The sequence below is a fragment of the Chrysemys picta genome, chromosome 3 (assembly GCF_011386835.1).
Source record: "Chrysemys picta bellii isolate R12L10 chromosome 3, ASM1138683v2, whole genome shotgun sequence".
Lineage (NCBI taxonomy): Eukaryota > Metazoa > Chordata > Testudines > Emydidae > Chrysemys > Chrysemys picta.
The window spans coordinates 197,563,647-197,582,266 of NC_088793.1; the positions used below are offsets into that span (position 1 = coordinate 197,563,647).

The window sequence follows — 18,620 nt, forward strand, 5'->3', positions numbered from 1 at the left end:
CCCAGAGCTGGGCTCCTAAATCCATATTTAGGCACCTAAGTAAGTAGCCTGAAATTCTGGCCACATATTTAGGTGCTTAAATTGAATTAGGTGCTAAATGAATTGAGGAGCCTAAAGTTAGACTCCTGTTTCCATAAAATCTTGGTCCTGCTGCCCAATGTTTTCTGGGAGAGAAGGCTAAGTTTCTCAGGCCCAAGACCCCATGGTCACTGCTGGTGTACCATTCCATGTGTTGTCCAGTTTTCAGACGCCGCATCATCCAGTGAAAAACGAGCTCATAATGACAACAATTATTAATTTGTATTGGGAAGCCAAGAAAATGTTACTCCTCATTAATCCATTCTTTGGCTTTAAGCATTCAATAACTTTCCTGCCGGGGAATGTATTTCCCCCGCTCTATATTCTGTGGGTTACATTGTTATTTGTTAATATATACACGTATAGTGGCACACTATTTACCTCAAACTGCAGCTTCAGGCCTTTGTAGAGCTTCCCAGACTACCCTCCTCTAGGAATTCATGAATATATAACTGGGAGGTTTCTAGTAGCAGAAAGCATGTACACCTCTACCCCGATATAACGTTGTCCTTGGGAGCCAAAAAATCTTACCACGTTATAGGTGAAACCGCATTATATCGAACTTGCTTTGATCCGCCGGAGTGCGCAACCCCGCCCCCCCAGAGCACTGCTTTACCGTGTTATATCCGAATTCATGTTATAGTGGGTTGCGTTATATTGAGGTACAGGTGTAAGATGGCTACCTTTACATCTGGTATTGTGTGGCCAGGGAGGTTGAAGTGTTCTCCTACAGGTTTTTGTATATTGCCATTCCTGATATCTGACTTGTGAGGCAGGCCAGTCCTCGCCCACAGACAACCCGCCAACCTTAAGCATATTCTCACCAGCAACCACGCACCGCACCATAACAACTCTAACTCAGGAACCAACCCATGCAACAAACCTCGATGCCAACTCTGCCCACATATCTACACCAGCAACACCATCACAGGACCTAACCAGATCAGCTACAACATCACTGGCTCATTCACCTGCACGTCCACCAATGTTATATATGCCATCATTTGCCAGCAATGCCCCTCTGCTATGTACATTGGCCAAACTGGACAGTCACTACACAAGAGGATAAATGGACACAAGTCAGATATCAGGAATGGCAATATACAAAAACCTGTAGGAGAACACTTCAACCTCCCTGGCCACACAATAGCAGATGTAAAGGTAGCCATCTTACAACAAAAAAACTTCAGGACCAGACTCCAAAGAGAAACTGCTGAGCTCCAGTTCATTTGCAAGTTTGACACCATCAGATCAGGATTAAACAAAGACTGTGAATGGCTATTCAACTACAGAAGCAGTTTCTCCTCCCTTGGTGTTGACACTTCAACTGCTAGCAGAGCACCTCACCCTCCCTGATTGAACTAACCTCGTTATCTCCATACTGATTTATACCTGCCTCTGGAGATTTCCATTACTTGTGTCTGATGAAGTGGGCATTCACCCACAAAAGCTTATGCTCCAGTACTTCTGTTAATCTTAAAGGTGCCACAGGACCCTCTGTTCCTTTTTACAGATTCAGACTAACACAGCTACCCCTCTGATACTAGTTATAATAGTGCATTATGTTTTTGTAAACACATGTGTCAAGGCTGCTTCCCCACTTTGAACTTTAGGGTACAAATGTGGGGGCCTGCACGAAAACTTCTAAGCTTAACTACCAGCTTAGATCTGGTCCACTGCCACCACTACCAAAATGCTAATTCCCTTCCCTGGGTAGCCTTGAGAGACTCTTCACTAATTCCCTGGTGAATACAGATCCAAACCCCTTGGATCTTAAAACAAGGTGAAATTAACCATCCTCCTCCTTTCTCCCACCAACTCCTGGTGGATCAAGATCCAACCCTCTTGGATCTAAAAACAAGGGAAAAAAATCAATCAGGTTCTTAAAAAGAAGGCTTTTAATTAAAGAAAAAGGTAAAAATCATCTCTGTAAAATCAGGAGGGAAAATAACTTTACAGGGTAATCAAACTTAAAGAGCCCAGAGGAATCCCCTCTAGCCTTAGGTTCAAAGTTACAGCAAACAGAGATAAACACTCTAGCAAAAAGGTATATTTACAAGTTGAGAAAACAAAAGATAAAAACTAAAACACCTTGCCTGGCTGTTTACTTACAAGTTTGAAATATGAGAGACTTGTTCAGAAAGATTTGGAGAGCCTGGATTGATGTCTGGTCCCTCTCAGTCCCAAGAGCGAACAACCCCCAAAACAAAGAGCACAAACAAAAGCCTTCCCTCCAACAAGATTTGAAAGTATCTTGTCCCCTTATTGGTCCTTTGGGTCAGATGTCAACCAGGTTACCTGATTTCATCTTAACCCTTTACAGGTAAAAGGATTTTGGAGTCTCTGGCCAGGAGGGATTTTATAGTATTGTACACAGGAGGGCTATTACCCTTCCCTTTATAGTTATGACAACATGTTTTAGGCAGATCAATATTTCACTAAATTATTTTGGTTAAACATGACTTCTTATTAATGCAGATTTTTCTTTGAGACACTAAATTAAATTGCTATTTTTTTTCTTCCTAACCCTCTGTCTTTAATGGAAGTGACTTGTAGTGAGTTATTCCAAAACCAAGAAGAAGATTTTGACTAAAAACATATCAGATTTTTGTGGCGAGAGGGACTTTCTACTCAAGGTGGCTGCTGCTAAGATTAACATTTAATTCTTTGTTTTCTAAACAGAGGGCCAGATTTTGATCTCTAGGTGAGAATCTAATCTACAGTCATTCCACTGTAATCTGTGGAATCAGTTGAGATTTACACTAATGTAACAAATGAGAATCAGACCATAATTTCCAAGATACTAGTTTCCTGATTGTCACATTGCCAGTGGTTGGCCGCAAAATAAAAGAGGTAAAACGCTGCCAAAAACCAAAGAATGGAAAATATCTACATAACAAGAGGATGAAAGAAAGACATCTGCAAGAAAACTATGATTCTATCTCTAGCTCTGTGCAGTCAGTGGCATTCATAAAGGGGCTCAGGGGGAACTGGGATCGGTACATCCAGGTAGGCAAAAAGTATTCAGACTATCTCTCCACATAACAGCACTATGGGTTGGGATACCACACAGAAGAAGGGTATAAGAAAGCACAGCTGGCAGTGACTAAGGGACTGAAGCAAAGCTTAAAGCGGACGTGGTTGGGTTAAGTCAGTTTCCATAGTGTGTAAAATATCAAAGTCTTAATGAAGTGTGTACCTGAATGTTGGGGTTTTGCCCATTGATGTCTGCTTTTGATAGGTCAGGAAAGTTTGGGAGATCGAGGAGGAAGGATCTGGGTCCATCTCTTTGTAATGATGTGTGTCCATTTTCCTGCCTGAATCGCTGTTTGGGGAATGGCCTGTGCGCTGCCTGGTGGTCAGGATATTGTCTTCTGTCCTTGGGGTTTAATGTGAAGCTGGTTTGGGGAGCAGAATGGCCATCTGCACCCAGGGTGTTCTGGGGAGAAAGGAATACAATCAGATAACACCATTAGTAACAACAGTAACAATAAAACCCAGCCTTGGCTACTCTGACCCCTACCTCCAACTTTTAATTGATGAAGATCATCAAACAGACAGCATGTGTGCAAACAGCAGAATACCAGGACAACATTGATCAGGCAGTCTTTGTACATTCTGCAAGGTGCATACAAATCCTTACATGTACATCCCAAAGCTAGGCACCCAAGTATATAAAATGTAATGCTAGAATTTTCCAAAGAGCTGAGCATCAGCTCTCAGAGAATCATTCAGTTACAATAGTATCAATCTGCAGACAGATTAATTGTAAAGTCTAGCCACCTTCAGCTAATGTATGTGTTTCTGACAGGCATACTGGTTTAAGGCTTTAGATTACTGTTAGATAATGAGTAATTTACATCAGTATCTTGGAGCACTGTGATTAAACAGTTTCCCAGTCATGTACGTCTGACAAAAAACACGATTGCTGCTAGAAAATAAATTCAGACAGACAGAAATCCATGAAGAAATGTGACATTATACTGTTTTGGGGCAGGGTATCTGATACTAGCAATGATTTTTATTGCAAAATTAAATATCCACTTCATAAAGGGTTTATCCTGTGATTTCAGAAGCATCTTAATTTTCTACATTAATGCAGCCTGTGTATTTGGTCAGAGGCACTACATAGCTGAGGGAATTAGTAATAGATATGCACAGCCCTGTATCATCTCTGTATCATTGGTTTAAATTCAAATTTAATATTGACCTGTAGCTCTTGTAACAAGGATGTGACACACAGGATTGGTAGTAAGAGACTCAAGTATATTTCTACCTGACCTGAATTGGGGTTACAAAAGTTAATACCCCTTCACATAATAGGAGTGACTGGCTTACTGCCATTCAATAATTCAGTGCCCGAGGTAAGATAAAATGGTGGTTTTAATTCAATCCTTAGCAGGCAGGTGTCCCCATTATAAAACCATCATCAGTTATCGCCAAGACCAAAGGCTGAAAGGAAATGGAGACTGGATTCCCTGAGCAGCACAGAGACTATGCAGGTGAGATGAAGGAAATGGCTTTCAAGAGTTAGCCAGCACCATAATATTTCCTGTTACTGCCCTTGATAGTTAGGTTAGGTTATAGCCTGGCAGTTCTTCTGGTTGCCTCATTGTTTTTGACATTCAAATAGCTACAGCGGACAAAAATTCTGGCTTCCAGCTGTGACTGTTAAGAAGGCTGCATCACTTACTACCTGACAATTAGATGGTTACAGTAGCTCCTGCACCTCTATGGCCTCCACACAGGTTACTACCGGGAATGAGTGCACTGAGCTTTAAAACACGCTCCAGCTGGTCCAAAACTCAGCATCCCACCTCACAAGCAGCATTGGCTGATGAGAGCACATCACTCTGGTCACTACTTCGGTTGTGCATGTCACACAGGGTCTGTTTTGAGTTTGAATAAGCTCCTCCCCGCCCCCAAGTGGCATAAGTTACACTGACGAAAGTGCTGGTGTGGTTGGCAGGAGAGCTCTAGTCATTAGGATTCCCATCAGCATAGGGAAAAGATTCTCAAACTGTGGTCCGCAGACTGAGCTCCATTCAGCTGGTCCGTGGAGCTTCTCCTGCTGACATAGCTACCGCCTCTCGCGGAGGTGGATTTAGTATGCTGACGGGAGAACTCTCTCCCGTCAGCATAGAATGTTTTCCCCAGATGGGCTACAGCGGCGCAGCTGTATCGGTGCAGCTACACCATTGTAGCGCTTCTAGTGTAGACTAGCTCTAAGCTTAACTTCAAGTATTCAAACGCAACACTCTTCATTGCGGGCGGTGTTCACAATTTGTATTCCACATTTCTTTATGGAAAAGTATAGCTGCCTGCCTTGTTTTGGAAGAAGGGCCATTTGAGATAGCAATCTCCAGCCAGTCTCTCTGACGTTATGAAGTCTCTCAATCAGGCAGATGGGTTTCTTGTATAAATGAGGCATCTCCTCTAAATTCCTAAGATATGCCAGTATTTCATTTCATTGAAAAGGATTATTCACATTGTTGGAGAAAAACACAGTTCTCACTTTTTGTTTGGGTACAGTAAGTCAGATGCTTTATTAACTCTCACAATTGCGCAGAGGGAGAGAGCTAAGCAGGTCTCTCTACAGATAAACAATTACAGCAAACCTCTGCTTCCACAACACCTTTTACATTTCATAAAATAATTTTAAGCCTTTACGCATGAATGCCACCAGCTAAAACAATTCTCTTTAACCCATGTGGAATCATAGATTTATAACCCTTCAAAATGGGAAAACAACTAAGATTTCTGAGCTCTCTGAAGTATGTATAATATACACCAGGGGTGGGCAAACTTTTTGGCCCGAGGGTCACATCTGGGTATGGAAATTGTATGGCGGGCCATGAATGCTCATGAAATTGGGTGTTGAGGTGCGGAAGGGGGTGAGGGCTCCGGGGTGGGGCCAGAAACGAGGAGTTCAGGATGTGGGCTCCGGACTGGGGCGGTGAGGGTGAAGGCTCCAGCTGGGGGTGCAGGCTCTGGGGTGGGGCTGGGGATGAGTGGTTGGGGGTGCAGGAGGGTCTCTGTGCTGAGATCCAGGGGATCAGAGAGCAGGAGGGGGATCAGGGCTAGGGCATGGGGTTGGGGTGCAGGAGGGGGTCAGGAACAAGGCTCCGGGTGGCACTTACCTCAAGCAGGTCCTGGAAGCAGCGGCATGTCCTCCCTCCAGCTCCTACACAGAGGTGCAGCCAGGCGGCTCTGCGTGCTGCCCTGTCTGCAGGTGCAATCCCAGCCAATGGGAGCTGTGGGGGCAGCGCTTGGGGCAGTGTGCAGAGCCCCTATGCATAGGAGCCGGAGGGAGGACAGGTCGTTGCTTCCAGGAGCCATGCAAGCCCTAGTTACCGCTCCCCGGCGGGAGCTCGAGGGCCGGATTAAAATGTCTGGAGGGCCGGATGTGGCCCCCGGGCCGTAGTTTGCCCACCCCTGATATACACTGACTGGGGCATATTGCTAATGGCCATATGACAAGGCAATTCCAGCAGCTCATTAGCGAGAGAGACTGCCACACTAAGGCAAGCTTTTGTTTGAGGAAGACAGTAATGTCCTTGTTGCCCTGATCACAGATAAGGGTGGGTTAACAGCTCAGTGCCAGGTGTCAGATTCTCATTAGCAGTTGTTCATTTAGGCGCAGTGTGAAGAAAATAAAGATCAAGTGCAGAAAGATTTTTAAGTCATTAGTGGCAGCATGGAGAGCACCCCCACCTCATTCACTGCCAGAGTTCTACGGCATGTAGCAAGTGATGCAGGGGACCAATGGAAGAGGAAGAATGGTGCTGTGGTGAAGGCTCTGAACTGAGACCCTGAATGTGACCATGGCCTAGTTACTTAGGTGCTTGAAAATCCCATACCCTAATCTGGCTGTGCTCTAGTTCCTCACCTTTAAAATGGGGAATAATGGTAATTCATTGCCTCCACAGGGGTTTAGTGGGGATCACGCTGCATGGGACTCAGAGGTTGGGTGAGCCATATGGGACCTTGACACTGCGGGAATTTGAGGGTGCTGGGCAAGAGATAATCCTACAGATAGGAGAATTTCCTTATCTGCTATGCAATGGAACTTTTTAGTAATTAGATTATTTGGAACCTTTCCCCCCTTACTCTTCTGCCTCCACAACAGCGAGAAGCTAGCAGCACAGAATTGCACTCCCACTCTCTCCTAGTGGGGGGAGGGGGAGGTAATATGGGATTGAAACAGGAATGGGAGCACTCCCTCTACTTTTAATAGCATCAGCCAAAGAGGAAGGGGGCACTCTCTATATTTTCAGCAGAGACAGGGAAACTGTCCTTCCTCTCCCTTATTTTAACCTCTGCTCCTGAGTTGGAAGTTCAGCTGAGGCAGAGAAGTAAAGGGAAGGACCGGAGCAGGATAGGATATCCTGGGGGAACTACTCTTTCTTTCATCCAAAAGCATTTAGGAGATCGTCATAACAGACCTGTTATTTGCAGATGATGCAACCCTTGTGGCTCACAGTGTTGATGCCCTACAACATCTCATAACCAAGTTCTCCGATTCATGCAACTTCTTTGGGCTAGCCATAAGCTTGAAGAAGATTGTTATCATGCACTACAGCTCTTCAGAACCAGTTCCAGATATCACCTTAGATGGTATTCATTTGGATGTTGCTGACCAATTTTGCTACCTTGGCTTTACTGATACCAGCAATATAGATCTTGATGTTGAGTTCACTAAAAGAATCAGCAAAGCAGCTAGGAACTTTGGTCTTTTGCAGCAAAGTTCCTAGCTGCAAGACAGAGCCTGGAACAATAACAAATTGTCAACTAAAGTGAAAATCTGTATTTATGAGACATGTTTTATCCACTCTTGTATATGGCTCAGAAACATGGATGACTTATGCCAAACATACCAAAAGACTAAACAACGTTCATATCAGATCTTCCATAAAATTCTTTGAATAAGATGGCAAGACGGGGTAACAAATGTGGAAGTGTTAAATGGTACTGGTATGTCATTCATGGGAATGTTGATTAGTAACAAAAGACTCAGGTGGCTTGGACATGTCAAGTGAATGCTGGATTATAGGAACCTGAAGAGTGTGCTACACTCTGAAGCTCATGAAGGGTCTAGAAAGAGGCAGACCGCCGCGCAGACTTTGGGATGCTTGCAAAGATGACTTAGATCTTTTGTATCAGAGGGGTAGCTGTGTTAGTCTGGATCTGTAAAAAGCAACAGAGAGTCCTGTGGCACCTGTAAGACTAACAGATGTATTGGAGCATAAGCTTTTGTGGGTGAATACGAAGTGGGCATTCACCCACGAAAGCTTATGCTTCAATACATCTGTTAGTCTTACAGGTGCCACAGGACCCTCTGTTGCTTTTTAGATCTTTTGGAATCTCTGTGGATGATTGGGAAAGGACTGCAGAATGCTGCTTTGGTTGGCGGAGTCAGCTTGTAGATGGAGCGAGGTATTGCGAGGCAGATCAAGATTTGTGATGACTGGCATCAGAGGAGGAAAGAATCTGCTGCTTGGATTCAGAGCACAGCTAGTGCGTGGGTGTGTCCGATCTATGGACAGGACTGTCACTTGTGCATCGGACTCAGCAGCTATTAAAGAACTCATTGGCGCATATACCATGCTCTGTAAAGAGTGCCAGTGAGTTTTGGCACGTTTGCTTGAGCTCCTTAGCCTAGAGATGAATGAATTTGGAAGTCAAAGTCAAACAGCCCCCAAGTGGCACAGAAATTTATCACAGAAACCACTCTTCAGATGCACTGATTTATATTTTTTGGTATTCTCCTTTGCCATTATCATTTTACAAGTTATTTCAAAGATCATGGGCTGAAACTTGACAATACACCACTGCACTTTCATGATGCACCTTGTACAGTACTCTCAACCACCAAGAACTAATGACATTTATTTATTAGGAAACCTCTCAGATGCTATTAAAGATTATATTGCTATCAGAGACTAAGTAAGGCCTAGAGGCTTGACAGAAAATCATTTTAGTCATTAGGTTTCATTCCCCACCTGCCTTCACAGATTGTTTTGATTTTGAAGAGCTGTTATATGTTTCCAGAGCTAGTGATGGCTGAAGTGCAGCCAACTCTGGTTTTAAAACACAACTGGTGTTTAGCACTGTGTGTTAAGCCATGCTATGCAACAATTGAGTACAGTAAGGTTAGAATGACATTGTATCAAATTAAAACTTCTAAGGAAGGTTCAGAGAGGCAGGACTTAACGACCCACTGTCACAGTGTGAGCTGGGGCTTTACCGGGTTCACGTGGGCCTGGTTTCTATGATCCCACCCACTGAATCATGTGACAGAGCAGGTGACTGAGTGTAGACCTGCTATGAAATATAAGAAGCAGAACCATTTCTCGTTGTGCTGTATGATGTGGTTCTTTATGAATTGGGCAAGTGTCTGGCCGAGCTTCCCTATTGAAAAGGAAGTGCTTCTGTGTATGGAAGAAGGTACTATAGTAAGTGGCTCTGGCAAATAGTGGCATAGGGCAGCCTACCAATTCAGGGTCCCGATCTTGGGTATACTTTCCTCCACCTGGATATGAGTAAAAAAAAAAAAAAAAAAAAAAAATCTCTGTGCTGAGTGGGAGTGGACTGAAGGAGTGTTTTTAAATTAGACTCTTTTCCTTTGCCCTGGAAGGGGAAGGGCTTTATTTTAGCTAGAAATATCCTGTCCCTGACAAACCCCAAATCAACTGTCCAGCTAGAGGGGATGTTTTGTGATGTGATATGTAAGGTAAGCTGTTGCTACACCTAAAATATGGTTACATTTCTTTAGGACTCTAGGATTAGTACCCCATGCCAGTGGTTCTCAAACTTCTTTTTCACAGACTACTTGAAAATTGCTGATGGCCTTGGTGGACCACGTAATGATCTTTCCAAATGTTGTTTGTACGGTTAGCTAACTATTGTAAAGCACTTTGGATAAAAGCACTATATAAAAAAACCCTTAATAATAATTAATGTTTTTTTGTTCTACAAATAAAAACACACAACTCATATTTTAATACCAGTGGTCTTACATTTCTAATGCAATGGATGTGCGCTCTCCCCCCTGCTGGGGCTGGGAAGGAGGGGGGGTCTCTCCCTCTCTCCCCCGTCACAGCAGCCCCTGAGCTGGGACTGGGAAGGAGGGCCGTCTCTCCCCAGCAGCCGCAGCCCTGGAGCTGGGGAAAGTCGCCTCTTTCTCTGGTTGCTGCAACCGTGCACATCCCAAATTCCCCCTACCCCCTCTTCTCACCCCACTGCCCCCCCCACCTCCTATTTCCCCCACCTCCTCCCACTGCCCCCTCCCCCCAAGGCCACCACCTGACCTTACATGTGCGTCTTCTCCAGGGTACAGGCACCTAATTAGTGGAACCACGCCTGCGCAGCTCCACTAATTAGGTGGGTGGCCCTTCATTCTCTTGTGTGCGGCCGCCCAGGCGTGCGCCTTAGAGGGAACTATCCACGGACCAGCTGAATGGAGCTCGGTCTACAGACCACAGTTTGAGAACCTCTTCCCTATGCTGATGGGAATCCTAATGACTAGAGCTCTGCATGGATATAAAATTTGTATCTGTGTCCCATCTGTGATCCACAAAAATGGTCGGACTGTTCTTTCACTGCGAAGAAATATGTCGCAAAAGGAGCAAAGCAGATGCAAAGGCAGCAATGCTCTTGAGCGTCTCTCTAAAAAATTTTGACTCAGATTTCTAGCCGCTGTATCATTATAACCCCCACTGAAATCAGTGGAGCTGTGCGGACTTACATCAGCTGTTGCTCTGGCCTGCTGTATTCAGTCTAGGGTTACCACACGTCCTCTTTTTCCCGGACATGTCCGGCTTTTCGGCACTCAAACCCCCGTCCGGGGGGAATTGCCAAAAAGCCGAACATGTCCGGGAAAATGGTGGCTCTGCTCCTCCCCTGACTCTTCGGCTCTGTTTAAGAGCCGAGCTGCCCGAGGGCTATGGGCTTCAGGCAGCCCCCTTGCCTCCGGACCCCAGCCGCCGGCCGGGCACTTCCCCTCCCGGGCTCCGGCGGCGCAGGGTCCGGAGGCAAGGGGGCTGCCCGAAGCCCAAGCGCTACCGGCTTCACGGTTTGCCGGGCAGCTTCCAGACCCTGCACCCCCGGCTGGGCGCTTCCCCTCCCGGGCTCCAGCTGCGCTGGGGAAGCGCCGGCCGGGGGTGCAGCGTCTGGGGGCTGCCCGGCAAACGGTGAAGCCGGTAGCGCTGGGGCAGCCCTTTCCCCATGGCTGGGAGTGGGAGGGGGCGGAGTTGGGGCGGGGCTGGGGTGGGGAAATGGGCGGGGCCAGGGCCCGTGGAGGGTCCTCTTTTTTTATTTATTAGATATGGTAATCCTAATTCAGTCATAATATAGTAAACTAGTATTTACTTGCCCCGTGTTACACAAAGCATTGCAAAACTGCCTGTTAGTTTGCAGTACTTCTGCCCAATTACCCACATGTCTGTGCAAGCACAAAAACTGCAATCCTGCTCCCCCTTAGGGCTTGTCTACATTGAGAATCATTCCTGATTAGTTACATGTGTGGCTGCTCTTTATCATGTGTACACATGGAGTTAATCAGGAAGAGCTATTCTGCTTTAAATCCACACTCTACCTTTATTCTGGATCAACTACTATGTGAAACAAGCCCTTAGAAAAGGTGGAGAGTAATGCTAAGTGAGAAGTTAATACAATGGCAAGGTGTATCCAAAGCAGTGATCTATCTGCATGTACCTGAAGCAATAGCTCTAGGGTGACCAGATCACCAAAGAAAAATATCGGGACGCGGGGGGGGGGGGGGGGGGGCGTCGCGGGGGGGGGTGACGTGGGGGGGCGTGGCAGGGGGCGGGGCCAAAAAAAAAAAAAAAAAAAAAAAGCTTCCTCCGCAAGTGCTGGAGGGAGGCCCGGGAGACTCAGGGGAAGCGCGGGGCCGGGGTGAGTAAGAGTCCGGCCTGGTCCCGAGCAGGCAGGACTCAGTCGGGTGGTAAGGAGAGGAGGGGGGCGGCCCGCGGGGCCAGGCGGCGGTTGTTCTCCCCCCCGGGCAGCGGGACTCGGGAGCAGCCGCTGCTGCAGCTCCCACTGCCGCGGGGGAGGAAGCGGCCATGGCGCTCCGCGGCTGCGGCTCTGGCGCCCCCGAACCCCCCGAGCCGGGGCCTGCTGCGGGGACCCAGTAGCGCGCACGCTGGGCCCAGCCCCTGGCCAGCGTCTGGGCTGCTGCCCAGCTGGTGCTATCCCGCGGCGGCCCCGGAGTGGGGGCAGCAGGCCCCAGCCCCCCCGTCCCGCAGGGGAACGAACGGGGCTGGGCGGCCGATGCCTCCGCCCCGGGGCCGCCGCACGATAGCACCAGCTGGGCAGCAGCCCAGTCGCGACTGGCCAGGGGCTGGGCCCAGCGTACGCGCTGCTGCAGGCCCCGGCTCGGGGGGTTCGGGGGCGCCAGAGCCGCCGAGCGCCATGGCCGCTTCCTCCCCCGTCGCCTGGCCCCGCGGGTCGCCCCCCTCCTCTCCCAACCACCCGAGTCCTGCCTGCACTGGGCCAGGCCGGACTGTTACTCACCCCGGCCCCGCGCTTCCCCTGGCCTCCCTCCAGCACTTGTGGAGGGAGGGGGAATGGTGAGCCCGGGGAAGAGGCGGGGATTCGGGGAGGGAGCCAATCGGGGGAGGAGGGGGCGGAGTCGGGGCAGGGGGGGGGGGGCGCGAGCACTTCCGGGCTCGAGGCTCGGGGCATTTCCTTGTTTGTCCGGTTGTCCCGACCGCATGTCGGTCGGGACGCGGGACAAACAAGGAAATATCGGGACGGTCCCGATAAAATCGGGACGTCTGGTCACCCTAAATAGCTCTGAGGTCCGAACTGCCCCCTGCATTTCAGTGGGTTTACTCCAAAACCCACTACTCTGCTGAGAGCTCTGCCAACAGCACCCCTGGCAGAGTACTATATATGGCAGGAGAAAGAGTGCAGTGGGCCTGGGCCCCCCTCCTTTCCCTCCTCCAAGCAACTACACCCTGGTTGTTGAGGTAAACTATGCCCTCCAAACCTCTATCTCTCTGGGGCTTGGTTCATAGGTATTTTGTGATAATTGGATTAGAACAGCCTGGGGGCTGCTCTAGCTAGCTTGTGCCAACACTTGAGTGCAGTGCACTCTGGCCTAGGACTACCCTGCTGAAGGAGCTGTGCAAAAAGAGGTGTAAGAAGCCAGCTATGCTGGCTCTAGTCCCACCAGGGACTCCTTTCCACACCCGGTCCAGGACTTGCAGATGACTTTTGATACCTGAGCGGAATGGGGTAGAGACTCTGCCCCAAAGCATTTCTCGTGGCTGCTTGACTGCTTTGAAATAGAACATTTGGCCTTCATGCGGGAAGGGTTGGACGCCACTGCTTCAGGGATACTTTCTCAGCATGTGTGTGTGCACGTGCTGCTGAATTGATTAACAACTGGGTGCTGTGGTGAACACAGCATAAATATCTGTACCAGTGGGATGCTACATAAGAAAACTCTCCCTTGAAATGAAACCAAAAAGACAAAGCAGGAAAGGACACAGCTAGTTAATACGAATTCTGCCTTCCCCGTCCATCCTATGCAAGCTCTATACCGTCTCCTGTCTCTTTGCTCTTGCTCATCTTATAAATCTACATGTGCAAACTGTTTAATTCAGTGCTTTACGGCGTGGCTGAACCACTCCATAGAGTGGGAGCAGATGTGCAGAGACATCAATGCATCATGGCTCCCGGGGTGGTGGAGTACAATGAGATGTAGCCATTTAGGCTGGCTCCACAAATGGACTTAGACATTGCAATGCTTAACTTATAGGCGCTTAGAAAAAAATTTTAAAGGAACGACAATGGGATCCACAAAGACTCAGTTAGGTAGCTAGGCTCCTTATACAAGGAATGGGGAGAGAAATGTGCCTTGCAATGGGATCCATTATGTGAGGCAGGGAGCCACTTAAGTTAGCCAATGGGAGATGCCAATGTGAGGAGTGTGTCCTAAGCCCAGCCTCTCTCAAAGGCAGGTGCCTATCTCTGCTAGGGATCTACAACCAAGAACCCCTCTCCTGGTGTCAGGTGGCTTAGGCACCTGTGTTGTGTCTTGGGTGAATGTTAGGAGTTGTTGGAGCAGGAGGAGTGGACCACCATGCTATAGAGTTGTTCTCACTTGCACTCTCTCTGTCCCAATGATTATTTAATTGATTTATACAAGGTGGAAAAGTTTCCTCAGGAGAGACTGAGGGAGCCCCATATCAGAACATCTCATAGCTTGGTACTCAACTGAGAGGTGGAAGACCCCTGTTCAAATCCATCAGGCAGGTGGGAGACCCAGATTCCTGGTGATCATTCTGGCCACTGGGCTAAAAGCTATAAGGTGGACAAAAGCACGACCACTGGACAGATTTTGACTGGGACATGATTCAGTGGGCAGCCTCTGAGCATGCCTATTGGATTAGGCCATACACAGGAGAGACACTCCTCCACCTATCTTCCCTGGTATGTAGATTGCACCAAGGCTTAGGCAGGACATAGATGTCTGGATGCCTAAAGTAAGGCAGCAGTGAACATGCCCAGAAGCAGCAACTTACGTGCTTAGGTGCCTAATGAGTATTGGCCCCTACAGGGTTAGATGGCAGCTATCCAGGACTCTTGTGAATCACAGTGGTGCCTAAAATTGGAACTTAGGTGCCTAAGTATCTTTGTGGATCTGGGCCCGACTGACTGTAATGTGACCTAGCTATTCCCTCCTCTGGGACCACTTACATTGCCTAGTGCTACATCTTTTTCTACCCTGTGTTCATGATGTGGAGTCAGGCCTGAGGGCTGCTCAGGTGACCTCTGTCTAGCTAGCTTGCAATTTTGTAGCATTGCCGATTCCAATAGTATCTGAGTCACATTGCCCAAAGTGCCAAAGCAACCAAAACATGACTCAAGGTAACTTAGCACATGTACATAATTCAATGAAACTCAGTGCTGATAAGTGCAGAGTAATGCACATTGGAAACTACAATCCCAGCTATACATACAAAATGATGGGGTCTAAATTAGCTTTTATCACTCAGAAAAGAGACCTGGCCTGATTCTGGGAGCATCCCGGCGAAATCGGGAGGGTTGGCAACCTTACCCTGGGTTGAGGGGCCATCACCAAGGACATGACCAGAGACTGAACTATCTGTATTATAACAGAACAGGACCCCATTGTGGTAGGCACTGTACAAATACAGAACAAAGATAATCGCTTTGGGACAGAGACTACAATCTAAATCCAAACAAAATACCAATAACAGACATATCTTGTCCTCTGCTGAGGTGAATCTCCAAGTAAACTATCAGTTGTATAGATAGTGGGGGTCTTTCATATTTGCTTGACTGTGAAAGTCCCCTTTCAAAAAAGGCAATGACCTGATTCTGCTCTTGTTGGTATGGATTTTACACCAGTGCCACTACACTGAAGTTGCTCATCATCACATTTCTGATAAGAGACTGACCCCAACACTCCAACCTGGGCCCACCTGATGTGGGATCCATCACCCACTGAAGTGAACAGGAACCCTTCCTTTGACTTCAACAAGCACTGGATCAAGCCTTTAGCCATCTCAGTATCTCAGTGTGGAGCAAGATTCAATAGCGTTGCACCTGTTTACACTAGGGCTGAATTTTGTCTATCCCAATATTTGGAAATCACGTCATCTTTTACACACAATAAGCCAGTCCCAGCAGACTGGAAGGATCTGCTGAAAGCTAGAATCAAAGCCACAAAAAAAAATCCAGAAATCCAGAGCGCTAATGTTGTTTGAATGCAATATTTTGATCTGGTTTTTATAGGCTAGCATGTAATTATAAATCTACATGTGCAAACTGTTTAATTCAGTGCTTTATGGCGTGGCATCAGTGTAATTGAAAGACAATAGATACCTACATCTAAAATTCTTCTTGTGGCTTTTTAAGATGACCTTTTACAAGTTCATTCCACTCAGTCACTAAGACTATGATTTCAGTGATGTAAACCAGGTTTAATAATTGAAGTTTTTATCTCTCCCAAGCGGAAAAAATGACCTTGCTTGAAAACAATTCACAGTTTTCAATGTTGCCTTCAGACGTTTATAGTTTCCAAGAAACAATTACTCCCTGCATCTATGCCTTCCTCTTAAAGGCCACTAAATATTCACCCTGGGCTTACAGAAGTGTCTGATATTCTGGCTGTGGTATCTGGCAGATGTTTTCCTTGGTGACTTGGAAGTGTTAATTCCATGAGGGTCACAAGCTACAGGATGACTTCATCACACAATCAAAAGCTAATAATGGGGAAACAAGAAAGCAGACAAGTGTTATATTTGAAAAACATGGTGTTTCCTGTGCTCACTAGCGTCTTGGATACGGAAAACACACCACCAAACCACTGCAAGCCTGCTTGCCTGCCCCCTCCCATCCACTCCCCCCCCCTTTTTTGTTCAGATGGGGGGGGAGGAAGGGAAGAGGAGGCAACAATTGCCAATAATAATTAGTGTTTCATATGTTCAAAGCACTGTGCAGATACTAATCATTGCAACAGTCATGTCACGTAAATATCCTCCCCAGTTTAGACAGAGAAACTGAGGCAGAGATTTGAAGTGATGAGGTCAAGGTCACATACCACATCTATTCCCTTGCCCATTATATAAGCAATATATTGTTAAGCCTGGACATGCAATGTAAGTGTCTCCATTTTGAAAGGATCGGGGGTAAGAGTCACATGAGTGACTGAATTCCAACGGAATAACTTGCATCTGCATACACAATGGTAATAAGCTTTCTTGCTTCAGAAACAAGCTACAGAGGATGCTATGTCATCCCTCTGCCCCTGGAGGGTTGCGGGGGGGTGAGGGGGGTGAGAGGAGAGGCGTGGTTGCAAGGGGAAGAAACTGAGGAAGCAGACACGTAAAAGAACCAGGCTTCTTATACTATACATACACCATCTATATACAAAAATATTCTTTAAAAAACAGCCCCCCTTCTTCTTTCACTATTTTCTAGAGCCGATGAAAGAAGCATGACTTGATTTTCAATTTCAAACAACTCAACGGGTATTCCAGTAGACTGCAGACAGGAAATGAATACCATATAGGAACTGAACAAGGCAGATGCCTCTGAATCAGACAGGTAGGGTGAAAGAAAAATATTTATCTTCGTTTCTTCACCCCCACCCCCTGCAGCTCACTACTTAAGTCTAAGTTACTCTTGCAATAAATTAATTGAGTCTTTAAACTCATTAGCTGCACTGAATGCTTGAAGCCACCTGGATGTTAATGGCAGTAACATTGATAGTCACATTCATCCTAGGAACAAATCCATCACCTGCAGTGGAATTCCATCAAGAATTAATCTCAGCCTGCAAGCTTTAAGACCCTACTTTTGAAGAGTTAGATGACCGTTTTATCAAGCTTGGTACCAGTGTCCCCTTACTAATCATTTGGGTATCTTAAAAAACTTCCTCAGAATTCAGCAGTTCAATTGTGGAGAGCAGTGGGACATCTGAAAAGAGATGTCTGAGAAATGGATAGAGTGAACAAGATCTGGACTGGGATGGAGAGGTGCATCTACTTGGAGCTTTATGAGGTGCCCCAGTGTGTATACAGCAAAAACTTGCAAAATTGTGAAGCGCTTGCTGGTGGTCTGTGGTGAGCTGGCTGGCTATATATTGCTTGCGCTTCCTTGCTTTCTGCTGCTTAATTACATTACTTTCCTAATACTACTCTTCCAAATAAATGTCTGTAATTGCCACAGGGACATTATGTGACTGCAAATTGAAAGGGAGGTGGTTGATGTGACTGGCTCTCTTTACTCCCCTCTAGTAATGCAGATTACACTACAAAAGAATTAGGGAACCCATGGCATGGCGGAAGAAGACTGGAGAACCCTAATGGATGCCGGCAAAGAAGCCGCTACAGTCAGCAAGGTCAGGAGAGCACAAAACTGTGAAAGCCCAAAAGGGAGAGAAAGCAAAGAGGGTGAAAGAGAAGCAGAAGTCAGGAAAGCACCCATTTCACTCTGCTAGGAGATAAATTAGTCAGGTTGCTCAGTGGCTTTGGTGAGGAGGGCAGAATCAAGCCTTACTTAACATGTTGTCTGAGCTGGAAGAGAGATTCAAGAAGAGTAGAGGAGATTCTGGCATTGGTCAATTTCTTAGCATTTGCCCCCAGATGTTTTGGGCAATTACTGCAGATCTTTTTTAATGGCGCAGTGGGGAGACAGGCTGGACAGTTATGCCAAAATCATGTATAATTTGGGCATTAGCCTGGTCTCATTTTTTGGTAAGATCACCTCTAGCCATTTCCCATGGGCTATTTTGTTTAGGATTCAACTTTCAAAAATGATAAGTGACTTTTGGGATCACACCACTTGGCTGCCCAACTTGAGTCCTTATAAAGGTGTCTGATTTTCAGGAAGTGTGGAGCACCTATTCTCTGAAAATTGAGACTCTTTAAGGTGTCTCCATTTGGGCACCGAAAGTTGCTCTTGAAAACGTAGGCCTTAATTTTAAAACAAAAAAAATTGCTACCTAAATAGGCCCCAATCTTGCCAACACTTACACATGTAAC

The 18,620-nt window shown here is 46.7% G+C and overlaps 1 protein-coding gene across 1 annotated transcript in view; it reads right to left on the minus strand.

Moving 5' to 3' along the window:
* ISM1 (isthmin 1) overlaps positions 1 to 18,620 on the minus strand; it is a 65,460-nt gene that overhangs the window by 16,794 nt on the left and 30,046 nt on the right. Inside the window, exon 2 of the mRNA XM_005287399.4 lies at positions 3,278 to 3,517. Coding sequence (XP_005287456.2) covers positions 3,278 to 3,517 — 240 coding nt within the window. The remainder of the gene's footprint in view (positions 1 to 3,277; positions 3,518 to 18,620) is intronic.